Below are 16,368 nucleotides of genomic sequence, written 5' to 3' on the forward strand. Positions count from 1 at the left end.
ATCTGGTTGTTAAGCACCGGCGGAGAAAGAGGAGTGCGGAGGGAGCACGCCCCCGGGAAGCTGAAGCAGAGACTGTTCCTGTTGTGAGTTCCTTTAAAAAGCAAAACGATCAAATTGGAGGGGCAGTCTGGTAAACCAGCCATCTAGTCTCACCTCCCCACAGAGGTGCTTCTTTGCATAATGTGAAATGTGCTTTTCAGTGTATGGTTTCGGCCACAGCAACGGTCTTTTAAGAGTTAAGATGACCGAGTCGGTTCCTAGACAGGCCTGGATGCCTCTCGTTCCTGGAAAGAGAGAAGAGGGCGGCTTGGAATTTACTTCCTACTTTGCCTCCCCACGTGACCTGCCCTTTGACTTCCCCAGGTGTGGATTCAAGTGGGAGATATTTTTTTCACTAGCAGTGGGAGGGGGATCAGGTGAGTGTAGAGGGTAAGGGAGCTTTTAGGGAGTGGGGGCACCAGGGGAGGGGGGGAAATATCAAGGTAGGGGGTTTAAAGACCACCCTTTGCCCCCACCCTCCACTCTTGCCCAGATACATGGAGATCCCCCCCTTCCTTACTTAGACTGAGTCAGATGACTGGTCCGCACTGAGTGCCCCCCCCCGGAAACCCAGGTAGCTGGATAGTGGGCAGGGTGGGCATCTACAGCCAAGGCAGTGCTTTCATTTGCAGCCACTAAAATGTCACAAAATGATTTCCTTGGCAGTGTTACCGGAAAAATCCGAGGGCTCCCTTGGACAAAACAAAGACACCAACCAGGATAACTTGGAGCAAAACACAGCCTGTAGGCTTGGCCTTTATTGAACTGTTGCAACAGGGTATTCCCTTCACTTGCAAGAGAGAGGAAAGACCCAGAACAATGGGCTGCAAGACCTTATAAAAACTTTTGAAATTCCCATCCTCCCGGTCAAGCCCACCCCCAGAAACATCATGCATACATTACAGAAGGGAGGGGTTGAGGGAGGAGTTGTGGTGGTAACCTGAGTGTCCTGTCACCTGGCTGGTTCCTCCTTTCCCCCTCCCCATGAGTCACTTCCAGGAGACAAAGGGGAGTTGGCAGTTTCCTGCCCCCAGAGGGAAGATCTGATCATTGTCCTTTGTTTCAGTCCATGCTGAATCCACTACCATATGCAGGTTCTTTGTGATTTTGATTGTCTTCTGTCTGGGATTATCAGGGCTGACATAGCAACTGGGCAGGGCTCCTGTGGATGTGCTGGTATGCTGAAGGGATTATGGCTGACCAGAACCAAGCCACCCCCCTTTGATAGTCCTTGTCACATGGAGTAAAATAAAATGGAACAGCGCAAATCCGATGTATGGTTGATTTTCTATGAATGTATAACAGAAATGTGGCGTATGTAGTGTGTGAGTGTGTGTCAAGTTTGTGCAAACAGAATGATTGGGGTGGGGGGTTCCTGCTACAGCAGCAGTGCGGCTGTGTCAGTAAAACTGACCAGTGAGTCTCATGTCTGCGTGTTTGCCCTTTCGGTGCCTCCAGATCGCACCATTTAAAGTGCATTTCCCCACACCCACCCCAAGAATCCTGGGAGCTGTAGTTTGTTCAGAGTGCTGGGAATTGTAGCTGTGGGGGGGGGGGCTATAGCTTCCATGCTATTTTGGGGAGGGGTCTGAAATTACGTGTGTTAAATTTATGGTGCAGTTGGCTTCCCTCAAGGAATCCAGGGAATTATCGTTCGTTTAGGGTGCTGGGAATTGCAGCACCACAAGGGGCAAACTACAGTTCCCAGTGGTCCTGTGATGGGGTGTGTGTGTGGCTTTGAATGTGTGGTTGGCAACCAGCCTGCTGATGATTTGCAGGAGGGATTTAAGTGCATATCAGAACTTTAGGTCTGCACATTTGAAAGTGGATGAAGGGCTCTGTTTCTCTCAAGCAACAAATCTACTTTATAAAAGAGAGGATTTTTTGTGGTTAGGAGAATGACAAGGAAATGTATTGAAAAACATCGTATAAATGAATGAGTGCTCTCTAGCAAAGTAAGGATGAATGCAGGACAAAGACTGATTGTCAAATAACTGTCCCATGAACAAATTAGAACAAATGCTCATTAAAGTCCAGATACAGGACCCATCTGCACTATATATTTAAAACCATGGCTTCCCACCAAAGCATCATGGGAGTTGTAGTTAAGGGCGCTGAGAGTTGTTTGAAGACACAATTTCCCCCTCACAGAACTACAATTCTTAGAGTAATCTAACAGTCAATTTCTCATCACAGGGGACTCTGTTAGCAGCAGCTCTCTGAGGAGAATAGCCTTCAGTGGTTTGTATGTTGCACTAAACCATGGTTTATTTGAATGTCTGAACACACATGCCACCAGCGGTATAACCATAATTTGTTAACCACAAACCATATTCATAAGCCATGGTTTATTACTAGCTTACAAACTTTGGATTGTGTTAATCAAACGTGACTGACAGCTTGCACTTCCCTTGCAATCCATTATTTGAATTTTTAGAAACAAAATCAACAGCTCAGTCCTGTGCATGTCTTCTCAGAAGCTGGACTGGGCAAATCTGTCCTTTCCCCTCGCTGTGAATCGTTCCTCGCATGTTTGTATGCAAATCTGCCCGCTATAAACGTTTCTCCTTAATGCAATGCTTTTTAACATGTTCTTTTCTCTAATAGATATATTTAAGCAAATGTTTTGTATGCATGGCTGGAGAACAGCAGTGCAAAATTCAGAAAACGTTTCCAAAGAGAGCTGTGGTTTGGTTCTCATGTCATTTCAGAAAGGGCAGATTAGGTCCCGTTTGCTTTTAAATGCAACCTGGATCAAATTCCTCTACATGCTCCCACCCTACTCCTCCTTTGGGAACTCTTAACACATTTATTTATTTATTTATTTATTTATTTATCTGTCTATCTCAGTAAGGGACTTCTCATGACTTAATTCCAGTTTTTCTTGTTTTGCTCAGCCCCGAGCACTGACCTCACGACCACATGACCTGAAAAGACAACATGGCCACCGAGGCTGGGGAAATAGCAGCCCTGGGTCTCCACCTCCGAGCTGTGCTAGAAAAGGGAAAGAAGAGGGAAGAATCGGACGCTGCAGCTCTTGGAGCAAAGTGCCCTCCTGCCGCCTGGACGGAGAGCCTGGGGGATTTGGAGAGAACAAATAATTCAGAGGAGGCAAAAGGGGAAGCAGAGGAAGGACCGCAACAGCACTGGGAAGCCCAATGGCGTCGTTTCCTGAAGGCAGTGGAGTCCAGGCAATCGGGAACCTCACCCATTGATGGTGCCAGGAGGGTGGCTGAACCCGATCAGCTTGCTTGGAGGGGAGAGACCAACCCAACAGGTTGCCAACAATAGTCAGTTGGCCCAAAACAAGGCAGGCTGCAAGATGCTGAAGGAGGAGCTTCCAGAGGAGGTCAGGGCTCTGGAAGCACAGCGCCAGTCCTTCAGGCAGTTCCGCTACCAGGAGGCCAAAGGCCCCCGAGAGGCGTGCAGCCAGATCAGAGATCTTTGCCACCGGTGGCTGAAGCCTGAGAGGCACACAAAGGAGCAGATCCTGGAGCTAGTGATCCTGGAGCAGTTCCTGGCCATCCTGCCCTGTGAAGTCCGGACCCGGGTTCTAGAAGGTGGGCCGGAGACCTGCTTACGGGCTGTGTCCCTGGCCGAGGATTTCCTGCTGAGGAGGAGGAGGAGGTGAGAGGCTTTGACGCTGGCAGTTCCATAGGGCAGAGCCTGGGCCACGGAGAAAAGCCATGGAGGAAAGGAGCTGTTCTAAAGCGTCCCAGAAATGGAGTCAGCGTGACAGGTGTCCTGTCACTTGCCCATCTAACAGCTTATTCTTAGCTGAGGATGTTGAAAAACAGAAAGCACAAGCTCAGGTTACCAGACGTAGGGGTGACATAGATTGAGAGGGATTGGTGTGTGTGTAGCCTTAATTGGAAGCACCGCCACTCTTACGAGGGAGACGTTCATCATCCCTTGCTGTGATTATTAAAGAATTCTAACTTTGTTTTGTAGCCTTATTAGACTTTACCGACTGGTGGCATCTGCGTTGCTCCCGGGAGGGAGAAAGGAAGTCAACTGACACCGAGGTTGATTCAGAGAAAGAGTTTATTCTGCTCTCCGGATAGCAGAAGGCACTTGTGTAGTCAGTTCACAGCAAGTCCAAAGAAATGAGAAATTTCATGCAGTATATATATCCTCCAGGCACCCTCTCCCCTCTTCCCCAGGAATCCAACCACGTCAGCTTATACACGCAAGTTGACATCACAGATGTTCCTGCTCCGGTACTCTTAACCATAAAAGGGTGTTCCTCTTCCTGTACTCTTGACCACATAAGGCTGTTCCTGTTCCTGTATTCCTTATCTTGGGGTAAGAAGGTCACCAACTCTAAGAGCCCTCCTGGCGCCATTCCCAGACTAAGTCTGTGCGTCAGAGTGTGGTCAGGATGTAAGATAAGACCCAGACGTGCCATCCCTGCTCCACTTTGGAATGGACAAGGCCATCCGTCATTACCAGCCTTCATGGACTGATAAGGGAGAGCACTTTGTTTATACAGCTGGGTTCCTGTTATGCATTTGCTCAATAGCTCAAGTTAAAGCATTTTAGAAATGCTCCCTTGGAGAAGGAAAAATGCGGATTTTGGGGCCCATTTCAGACTGACTGCTCAGTCAGGTTTTAAGTTTTGGAAACCCATTGCTTCAGTTCTGCTAATCTTCTGCCAAGGCGCGGAGGAAGCCAATTCCTTGAAGCCTGACACTACCCCAGTAAAGTGTGGCCCAAAATTGGTCCCTATTTGGCCTGTAAGACTGTTTTCACCAAACTACGGCCACCTCATGTCACCTAAGACGACATAGATGACTTCAGGTAGAGGCAGGTAGAGCTGTGGCTGGATCTGCTGAATTCTCTGTGGGAATCTGATCATGCATGCAGCTGCTCCCTACAGAAAGCAGGGGTCAAGTCATCACCTGTCAACTGATGGGTGCCGAGTTGAAGCCTGATGGATTGATTACACAACCAAGTTTCCGGTGGACCAAGTTCCTGTGTTTTTTGAAGCCTTTGTCCTCTCTATGCTCAGTGCTTTCCTGTCGCTGAGCATAAGGCCTTGTGCTGCGGTTCGCATGCGTCTGGCCACCAGCTGTGCAAGGAACTTTGATGGGTGGGTGGGGCAGCAGCCCACCTGTCCATCACCTGATATCATGATGACATCACTTCCAGAATGGTGGGGACAAATGTGTGGCAGGCAAAAACATTCCTCTTCACCCAGGCCTCTGGCTAAATAAACAATATAGGCCTTATAAACTGTGTGTTGGGGGCGGTATTCTTTTGTTTGTCGTCATATTATGTATTTTTGTGTTTTTATACTGTAAACCACCCCGTGATCCTTGGATGAAGGTCAGTAGATAAATTTAATAAATAATAATAATCTGGCCTTCCATGCCAAAAAAAAGTTCCCTGCCACTGTTCCTGCACAACTCAGAAAGAATATGGGTTATAAATGCCACTAGTAGATTTGGCGACTTAGCCAAAGCCATCCAGTGAGCTTCAGGGTTGATTATAAAGTTCTCATCTCATTATTGGACTGCTTGAAGAGTTTTACCGCTTGATGAGAAGGTTGTCCCGGTAATCGGTCTCGAGAGCCAGTGTGGTGTAGTGGTTAAGAGCGGTAGTCTCGTAATCTGGTGAACCGGGTTCGCGCCTCCGCTCCTCCACATGCAGCTGCTGGGTGACCTTGGGCCAGTCACACTTCTCTGAAGTCTCTCAGCCCCACTCACCTCACAGAGTGTTTGTTGTGGGGGAGGAAGGGAAAGGAGAATGTTAGCCGCTTTGAGACTCCTTAAAGGGAGTGAAAGGCGGGATATCAAATCCAAACTCTTCTTCTTCTTCTTAAGATATGAACTTGCTCAAGACTTATTGGTATGCTTCACAGCCCAGGCAGTAAATAAAGGCAGGCCTTCTCACTCTGCCAAACAGTAGCGCTAGACCATAATCACTCCCAATTGACCCTGATTTCTGTTTACTCAGATGCCGTTCAAAGAGGAGGCTGATGATTTTCCGAACACAGAGACAGCTCTGTCACAGGCTTGGGAAGGGACGCTCTTCGACGCGGTCAAACAAGAAGATGAAGCAGACGCCACTCTGTCAGGTAATGCTTTGTGTGTTGTTATTTATTATTTAAGGCGTCTATACTTTAGCATGAGGGGAAAAACTTCTCCCTAACCACTTTCTTCACACCATGCAAAATTTGATAGACCTTTCTTCCTATATACATAAAAAGGTAAGGCTATCGTCACGCTGCAGTTTGCGTAACTGCCAATAGGGAGAACTTCACAACTATAAAGCCACCAACTTTTTAACATTTCCTCTTAGGAGAGTTTCACGAGCCTGCTCATCATTTGGGTTGCCCTTTACCGCAGCTTCTCCCTTTTTGAGATTTTTTAATTTATTCTTCCTGGGGGATGAACCAAACTCATGTTAAGATGCTTTTCTTGCTCCAGGAGGTGATGAGAAGCCTGAGGAGTGGCAGACGAGTCGGCCGGAGAATTCTGGGGAACTGGAATTGTGTGGCGTTTGGGGCAAACAACACATTTTGTGCTGTCTGGATCAGCACAGGACAGCCCCTGAGAGCCAACAGAGGAGTTGTCCAGGAGGGGACAAATTATTTCAGCCCAGCCTTCCGGCACTTGAGAACCCCTGGCCAGGAGAGAAGCAGTATAAATGCCCCGTCTGCGAGAAAAACTTTAAACACAAGTCGACGCTGACAGTGCACAAGAGGACGCATACGGGAGAGAGACCCTACCGATGCTCCCACTGCGAGAAGAGCTTCATTCAGTGATCCACCCTCATCGTCCACGAGAGGACCCACACGGGGGAAAGGCCCTACCGATGCTCCCACTGCGGGAAGAGCTTCAACGAGAGGTCCGTCCTTGTCAAGCACAAGAGGACCCACACGGGCGAGAGGCCCTACAAATGTGCGGACTGCGAGAAAAGCTACAAGCAGCTCTCGGCCCTCGCCGCGCACGAAAGGACCCACACAGGGGAGCGGCCCTACAAATGCCCCGAGTGCGGGAAAAGCTTCACCCGCAGCTCGTTCCTCATTACGCACAAGAGGACCCACACGGGAGAGAAGCCATACGCGTGCACAAACTGTGGGAAAAGCTTCAGCCAGCGACCGCACCTGGTTATCCACGAGAGGACTCATTCAGGAGGGGGGCTTCTTTAGTGGTCGGGCTGTTGGGTAGCAATAAACTTGTTTCTTTTCCATATGGGTTTAGAGCAGCCTTTCTCAACCTGTAGGTCTCCAGATGTTGTTGAACTACAACTCCCATCATCCCTAGCTAGCAAGGCCAGAGCTCAGGGATGATGGGAGTTGTAGTCCAACAACATCTGGGGACCCACAGGTTGAGAACCGCTGGTTTAGAGTAATGTGCCATATCTGCAGCACTTGCACAGGAACTGCTTCACCTTTGGCAGTAGATAAGCAGAACAAAGGAAAGGGAGTCTTCTCACCAGTTAGAAACTTTAATGATCACAGCGAGAGAACAAAGAATCCATTTCCTAGGAATGACGGTGCTCCCAATTAACGATTCCACCCACTTCCTCCCTAGTTACCCACGTCACTACAGCGTCTTGTAACCTGATCTCACAACCACTGTGCTTTCTGTGCTGCCACCTTCTGAGCTCTCCATGACTTTGGAGAAGGAGGGTGAATGATGTCCAGAGACTGTGAATCTGTTAACCCTCTCTCTTCCAGTGTTTCTCCTCCTAGCTGTTCCCCATCCAGTATGTCCCAGCTTCTGCCTTGTAAACTGAGTCCCTCTGTGAACCACCACTCCAAATCTACACTGTCCTGCTCCTGGGAAGAGTCAGGATCCTGATCAGGAGCAGGGGGAGGCTCTCACCATTCCTACTCATTGCAGCCCTTCTCAGAACAGTCCAACACACTCATCAAATCCTTGTCCTGCCTTTTCCGGCTTGTTTATGTTGCCACTGTAAGATTTAAGCAGGGTCCTTTACTTAAGGCAATCAGCCATTACTGGTTATAATCGGACAAACAATGAAAGGGAAACAATAACAATAATAATAAAACTTTTTATTATTTATATGCCGCCCATCTGACTGGGTTTATATATTGCTTAATTGCCAAAGTTTCTAAGTGGTATACATCCAAATTAATTTTATTTATTCATTTCATAAATTTATACACCGTTGATTGCAAAAAAACCTTAAAGAGGTTATGAAAAGAATAAAGTTAAACACAACTATTTAAAACATTACATTTTAAAAAAAAGAATCAGTGAGAAACTAAAAAGCAAGTTAAAATACACATCCTTGTTCTATGAATCTGGATAGGGTTTCTAAAAGGGATTTATTTGTATACTAATAGTAGCACTTTGAACTTGGCCCAGTAGCAAATCAGCAACAAGCACAAATCTCCGAGTATACACTGACAATGCCTCCGCCCTGTCAGCAATCGTGCTGCAGCATTCAGCACCAACTGCAACTACTGGATCAAGCCCGAGGGAAGCCCCAAATTTCACATTCCAAAGCATACAATGGACAGCACCAATTACAATAAATCAGAAAATCATGGGAGGAAAATTAACATTCCTGCTCAAACAGAAAGGCCTTCGTCAAACACCTGAAATTTCAACAGGGAGAGAGGGGTCTTCCTAAACTCAGCTGGGAGGGTGTGCCACAGAATTGGACCCACAAATCTAGGGGATGTGAGCTGTACATCTGGACCGTGGAGAACCACTAAGGGACACTCCCCTGCAGATCTCAGAGACGAGGCAGGAATATCAAGGATTAGGCAGTCTTTTGAGTTATCCTTGCCCCAAGCTGCTAAGGGCCTTTTAAATTATTATGTGGATCTTGAACTGAGTCCAGTAGCATCCAAGCAGCCAGTCCAAGCTTTTAAGAGCAGTTACATGCTGGCAGAAGTGTGTCCCCACCTGCAGTCTATAGCTAGTCAACAGAGTTTTGCACCAGCTCGACTGCCTCATAGGGGCAAAACCCACCCAGAAGAATTGCTGTGCTCATTGGGCCAGCCGCTCCTGAGCAGACCTTGTTAATCCGAATAAAGTTTTGGCTTACCCTGTGTGATTTGTTGCCGGCTGGTTCCCAACAGATGCACTTTGGTAAAAGGTTTACTCTTCCCCACTGCCACCCCATACAGGTTTTGTCATGTGCTTGGTATCAGCTGTCGCATTGCACAAAAGGGAGATTTCGCTCAACTATTAGTGTTTGCACAGTGGGGGGAAGCTAGAAAAGTGTTTGTGAAAATAAAATTTAAAAATCAAATGCTGTCTGTTTCCCCCCTCTTTTTTTGATGCCTTATATATACAGTCATACCTCGGGTTGCGAACGTGATCCATGCGGGAGGCATTCACAACCTGCAGCGCCGCACGCTCGCGACATGATTCAGCGCTTCTGCGCATAATGCCATTTTGCGTTTCTGCGCATGGGCAAGTGCCAAAACCTAGAAGTAACCCATTCTAGTCCGGCGTGGTCCGCAACCCAAAAACGCGCAACCCACAGCATTCACAGCCTGAGGTATAACTGTATGTATATACAGTGGACACGAACGTGATCCATGCGGGGTGCATGTTCGCAACCCGCAGCATTCGCAACCCGCAGCAGCGCATCTTCCGGGTTTCGGCAGTCCGTAACCTGAAAAAACGCAACCTGAAGCATCTGTAACCTGAGGTATGACTGTATACTCCCATTCTCAGACAGTTGACAGGCGTCCTGCAGAGGTTGCTGAACTGCAACCACAATCACATTAGCTGGGGCTGAGGGGAGTTGGGGGCCTAATGAAATCTGGAGGGCCACGATGTTTCCTGCCCCTTTGGGAGGGCCATGGGGAAAATACTTGGTGGACCGGGAAAAGCTCACCGGCCCCCAAAGGGTCTCAGGTGGACCATGAAGCTGAAATACAAAACACAAAACAAACCATTACGGGGGGGGGGGGAGAAAAGATGAAGCACACCATCTTGAGCAAAACATTTTTATTTCTTTACAAACACTCAAACGATGTGCTGCAAGAAAGGCCGATCCTTTTTTGTTCCCACCTGTTCTTCAAACCAGTTGTATTGTTACCCCGAAATTGTACGTAACTCGGGTTGCTTTGCTTCCCCAAGATCGCTGCTTCTGGAAAGCTTGTGAGGAAGGCGTAAGCAGTGGCGTAGCGTGGGTTCTCAGCACCCGGGGCAAGGCAAGTAATTTGCGCCCCCTAACCCGTGGATTTTAGCACTCGAGTCTCTTCCGCGCCCCCCAGATGTTGCGCCAGGTGCAGCAGGCCCCCCTGCACCCCCCACGCTACGCCACTGCTCCCACCACAAGTCTTCAGGACAGCCTTCCGAAGGCTGGTGCAGGGAGAAGGTCTCTCCGACCCACTGCCAGGCTTCGGAGGAGGTCCGAGGACAGTGGGGTTCCTGCTTCCTCTAGGAGGGCCGGCCAAACGCGCGCCCCCAAATGTTGCGCCCGGTGCGGCCGGCACCCCTGGCACCCCCCACGCTACGCCACTGGGCGTAAGGAAAGGCGTGGGGAGAAAAGATGGCCGCTCCCCACTGGGGACTTGGTGGACCCCCAACCTTTTAGGATGCAGAAGCCTCTGGGAAAGGAGGCTCCACTCTTAGGTGCCGCCAGACAATAGCCTCTCAAGAGAGCTCTCTTCCATGTTGTCTACCAGCCTTCCCCAACAGGATGCCCTCCATATAATTTTGGCGACTTCTCCCCTCAGCCCCAGCCAACAGGAACTGTTCAAAGGCATCTAAGCAGCAGCCCTCATAGCACCTTACAGAATTCAATTCCAGGTAAGTTTAGCGTTGTGTGAAGAAGGGCTCCTTTTTTCGTGCCCTGGTGCCACATCCCCTCCCAATTTCACCGGGCTGGGTCCAGACTTTCACGGCAAAGCGGGGGGAAAACCTTATTCACTCTTTCTACAGGCTTATACATCTCATGTCAATCATTTAAAAACGTTTAATAACCACCCTTCCTCCAAGAAAGCAACAGACCCAATTCACCAGCTTTGCCTTTCGGCCTCACAACCCTATGAGGACGGTTAAGCTCGCTGCATAAACTGGCAGATTTGAACCCAGGGCTCTGTCTGTGGTGACAGAGAAGGCGCTCCAATTTTAGGCCACCAGTCCTGCCAGTGAGCTACCAGACCCACTTCAAGGTATACTGGGTCCTACTCTGAGTAAACCCACTTGTTTTTTAAGTCCATTGCTTTCAACAGTTCTACTGTGTTGGCCCCGGAAGGCATCCTTTATATTGTTCCCTTACGATGATTTGTGCTTGTTATACACGATCGCACTTTGCACCTGGAAAAGGCTTTTTGGGGGGTGGATTTGAGTGCTTTGTTTATAATGCCAAGGTCACAGGTTCAATCCCTGTAAGGGCAGCTGAAAGTTCCTGCTTTGCAAGGGGTTGGACTAGATGGCCCTCAAGGTCCCTTCCAACTCTACAGTTATAGGATTCTATATGCCGTAGCTCTCTGCTGAAATCCTGCAACTTGTTTTGGTTCCACAACAGCATAAAAATGCCCCTCCAGACGGCAATTGTGCCATAACATCAGGAAGCATTGCAGAACAATTGATAACATAGAACGATGTGTGGAAGGTCCAGTATAATTTTTCCATTTCATGCTCTATTATTGCATCAATGTCATGTTGCAAACTATACCCACACAAAAAATACACTCGGTCTGGAGGTGTCTTGTGATTAGCATGCTCCCAAAAGACATGTAGATTTCTCTCTTTCTCTCCTTCCTTCCTTCCTTCAATCTTGTCCACCAGATCCATCAGATTTGTCCACAAGGTCAATCTTAAACCAGGCACCAAGGGTGATGCTATTGCAGTTTTACTGACAATTGTTTTCTCTCTGGACCACTGAGCAGAGGTATTAAATATTGCTTGAGAACAAACAATCTTGGTAAGCCAACTAAAATATTCTGTCTACACCCATAAGGCCAGAAGAACGATGTCAGAAACCACAAAAGCCCTTGAAGGGCTTTCCATCAGTGGCTTTTAGGGAGGTCTTCTGGACGTAGACTTACAAAACAAAAAACAACCTACCTATATTATATTGGCTACTGGGTTTATTTTTTTAAAAAGCAGCACTGCACCACCCAATATGTACTTAATCTGTTATTTTTTTCCATGTCTTTGGTTCTTCCAAAGGCCTAGAAGGGATTTGTTGTATGTAGAACCCTTTTGACTGTTTTAAAAAAGTCAATTTATTGCTAATCCACAAGCAAAACTGTCCACGCTTTGCAGCCGAGAGGCAAGAAGAGCCAATGTGATTGTGTCAGCGTTGAACATGGCCAGTGAGATCAATGGCAGAGAGGTTCTTTAGTTGTTTAGTCGTGTCCGACTCTTTGTGACCCCATGGACCAGAGCGCGCCAGGCACTCCTGTCTTCTACTGCCTCCCACAGTTCTGCACTGGATCCCAGTTCCCAGTTAACCACTTCCTTGTTCCTGTGGGGCATTTTCCCAGTAACAATGAAGTGATTACAGGAGACAATCCTGCAAAATCTTAAATGCTGTCAGGTTGACGATGGAGCCAATTTATTTTCTGTTGCTCTACAGCAGGTATGGAGAACCTTTGGCCCTCCAGATATTGCCGGGAAGCATGGCCAACAGTCAGGGATGATGGGATCTGTAGTCCAGCAACACAGGGAGGGGCAAAGGCTCCTCCATTTCTGCTCTAGGAGACAGCACCCAAACCAACAGATTCAAATAAGAACAAAGAGAGATTTCGACAAAACATTTGGAAGAACGTCCTGAAACGTAGCTCTTTTGGCTGTGGAAAGGTCGGTTCTCCTGTACCATGCCAGCTGGTCATGGTGGGAACAACTGTTTAGAAATCAAAGCCTGAGCTTCCCTCCCTGTCACCCTTTCCTCGTGCGTCGTGCTTTTTTTTAAGATTGCAAGCCTGCCGGGTCAGGATTGACTTTTTCTTTGTGTGTAAAGCCACTCCAGGAGCCTTTTTGGATGAAGAGCAGGCTCCGTATAAATAAATAAAAATAAATGGCAGTACTTCTAAAGGGTCTCTGGCAAGGGGAAGTCCTTCCCATTGATGTAAGAGTAAGAGACCCAGATTGTAGTGTTTTGCTTACTTTAATAATATTTCAGTATTAATTGCATTTAACCTTTCCACAAATGATTCCTATGTGTATTTTGAGACTCGCAAGCCTCCCTCCTATTCTGCATTCCACCTCTATCTAACCCTGAAAGTGTTACAAATCATCATTAAGGGTGTTCTAGTTAGCACCAGAGTGTAAATCCAAACTTCTCATTGAAACTTCCTAGGAGAAAGGAGAAGGAAGGGAAGTGAGATAAGGGAAAGAATGTCAACAGCCCAAGGAAGACCTGGTTGCTAGAGAAACTGTGATAGGAGGATATTTGAGACCCATGGCCTGGGCACATTTGGGTCACTCCAAGGTGATTGCAGGGGTGAAGATACCGATATGGAGCCATGTGTGTTTTAGTTCTGATGTCCTGTACCCTTTCCTGTTGTATGTAGAAGGATATTTATGTTTCAAGAATCTTTAGATCTTTAGTGGCTTTTCGTGTGCCGCCTATGAAACCCTTGTTCTGATGCTCCTTGCGCCAAACTTCTTCTTAGGTGGCGGTTCGGCTAGAACAACCACGTTAAGTTGAGCTCTGCCCTATGGCAATACAGTGGTACCTCTGGTTACGTACTTAATTCATTCCGGAGGTCCGTTCTTAACCTGAAACTCTTCTTAACCTGAAGCACCACTTTAGCTAAGGGGGCCTCACGCTGCGGCGCGATTTCTGTACTCATCCTGAAGCAAAGTTCTTAACCTGAGGTACTATTTCTGGGTTAGCGGAGTCTGTAAGATGAAGCATATGTAACCTGAAGCGTATGTAACCCGAGGTACCACTGTATCTATAATAATAAATGCCAGACCCCTCCTGGATGCTGGACTTGGAATTAATTTCCTGGGTCCCATTTTTTATTTAAAAGGTGGTCCCTCACCTGCGTCACGAACAGAGCGGTGTAGAAGCAAATTCTTACCTTACCACACAGGTGGAGGTGCTAAGGGTTTTAGCTGGGAGATTCTGCATGCAAAGCACGTACTCTAACCGCTGGTCCTACAGCCCTTCCTCTTTCTTGAAGAACACGATGGGCCGTGAGACCCTTGTATGGGCAGCAGAGGCCGAGGAAGAGCCTGCAGCAAGCACAGAGCCAGTTGCAAGCTTCTCTGCGGCCGCCACAGGTGCTGAAATCGCTATGGGGAGACTCAGAACTGTGGCCCCATCAGGGCTGGCCGTTGGGCCCTGCAGTCTGGAGCCTCACACAGCAGAATGAGCAGGAGGGATACCCAAACACAACAGGGGCCGGCTTGCCACCTATGAAAGAAATACACATTCCCTCCAAAATGGATGTTCCCTGGCCCACCCTTCTGCAGCATGAACATTGTCCACAACCTAAACAGCCTAGGTGCACCACTGAGGAGGCAGGAACCAGAAGGGGCAGAATGGAGGTAGGAAGGTTCTGGCCCCTCCAGCCTCCATTCTCTGCCTGGCCAGTTGTATTTTTGGCAGGCATTTGAGCTGCCCCCCATACAGGTATTGGGTTTGTGATCCCGGCCTACAGATATTCATGGCAGGGGGGCAAGGGGAGTTTAGGCTTGCTCACCTGCTGAAGAGAGATGGCTGCTGGCCGTTAAGGGTCTCAGAAAGGAGAGGAAGAAGAGAAGAAGAAGAGTTTGGCTTTGATATCCCGCTTTATCGCTACCCGAAGGAGTCTCAAAGCAGCTAACGTTCTCCTTTCCCTTCCTCCCCCACAACAAACACTCTGTGAGGTGAGTGGGGCTGAGAGACTTCAGAGAAGTGTGACTAGCCCAAGGTCACCCAGCAGCTGCAGGTGGAGGGGCAGGGAATCGAACCTGGTTCACCAGATTACGAGACTACCACTCTTAACCACTACACCACAAAGGAAGCACAGAAGTCCCTCCCTCCTCCTTCAAACCATTGAGAAATGCTCCTCTTGGCCAGAGCAAGCGGCTGGATTAGCAGACAGTGGAAAAAAGGAACAGAAAGCATGACGGAAGGAGGGCCGGCTCACCCATTGGGCTTGGTGAGGCAGTCGCCTCAGGCGGCAGGCTGGAGATAGGCTGAGAGGGGTGGCAGATCTGCCCCCCCCCAGAAGTGTGCCACTTGCTGCTTCCTGTCGTGTGACCTGGGAAGAGCGGGGCCACATCCTCTCCAGCATCGTATTCTCTCCCCTTTCAGCACACGGGTTTCCATGGTCTGCCTCCAGTCGCCTCAGGTGGCAGCAGAGCGCCATTTTCTGTTTTGCTTCAGATGGCAACATGTCTTGGGCCGGCCCTAGATGGAAGGGAGCGTGTGGGGGGTGGGTAGGAAACTAGCACAAGGGAGGTGACAGAAGTGGGGAAGGATTCTGGCCTGCCGCCTCCCACAGCCTCTTTTGGACCAGCTCCCCTGTCAGGGACTGGCTGGATGAGGAGCAGTGGGGGAAGCCGCCTGACCAAGAGTCCCCCCCTCCTCCATGGAAAGTGCAGAGGGAGAGGATTTGGCTCCTGGCTCCTGGTGGTGGGAAGCCGGCCACCACCCCAGAGGAGGGGACGAGCTGGGAAATACTGGAGGCAAGGAGCTCAAGGGATAGTGAAGAGGCAGAATTAGACAGGTGCTGCAGCACAAGGCAGGGACAGGAGTTAGACTTAAAAATAAACAAAATAAAGAATTGACCAGTAGCACCTTATAGACCAACCAAGTTTGTTCTGGTAAAAGAAGAAGAAGAGGAGGAGTTTGGATTTGATATCCCGCTTTATCACTACCCAAAGGAGTCTCAAAGCGGCTCACAATCTCCTTTCCCTTCCTCCCCCACAACAAACACTCTGTGAGGTGAGTGGGGCTGAGAGACTTCAGAGAAGTGTGACTGGCCCAAGGTCACCCAGCAGCTGCATGTGGAGGAGCGGAGATGCGAACCCGGTTCACCAGATTACGAGACTACCGCTCTTAACCACTATACGACACTGTCATAAGCTTTCATGTGCATGCACACTTCTTCAGATACAGTGGTACCTCTGGTTGCAAACGGGATCCGTTCCGGAGCCCCGCTCGCAACATGAGCCGAACGCAACCTGGGTGCGCGCAGGTCACGATTCGCTGCTTCTGCGCATGTGCGTGATGTCATTTTGCGCTTCTGTGCATGTGCGAGTGGTGAAACCCGGAAGTAACCTTTCCCGGTACTTCTGGGTCACCGCGGGACGCAACCTGAAATTGCGCAACCTAAAGCAAACGTAACAAGAGGCATGGCTGTACACTGAAAAAGAAGTCACCAGACCCTTATATATAGTGGGAGGGTGCGGTGGGGTATTTCTCAGAAATGTGCATGCA

The 16,368-nt window shown here is 48.8% G+C and overlaps 1 protein-coding gene and 1 long non-coding RNA gene across 2 annotated transcripts; both read left to right on the top strand.

The window, feature by feature from the left end:
• Positions 1-51: 51 nt before the first annotated feature.
• LOC309525290 (uncharacterized protein) lies at positions 52-8,266 on the top strand. Its single transcript, XM_082210849.1, has 3 exons — positions 52-83; positions 5,998-6,118; positions 6,471-8,266. The coding sequence occupies exons 2-3, from the start codon at positions 5,998-6,000 to the stop codon at positions 6,806-6,808; spliced, it is 459 nt and encodes a 152-aa protein (XP_082066975.1). The 5' UTR covers positions 52-83; the 3' UTR covers positions 6,809-8,266.
• On the top strand, positions 207-3,982 carry LOC309525488. The gene is made up of 2 exons (XR_014216340.1): positions 207-416; positions 2,937-3,982. It is a non-coding gene; the product is annotated as an uncharacterized lncRNA (long non-coding RNA).
• Positions 8,267-16,368: the final 8,102 nt, after the last annotated feature.

This window comes from Podarcis vaucheri, assembly GCF_965113315.1.
Source record: "Podarcis vaucheri genome assembly, chromosome: 2".
Taxonomy (NCBI): Eukaryota; Metazoa; Chordata; class Lepidosauria; order Squamata; family Lacertidae; genus Podarcis; species Podarcis vaucheri.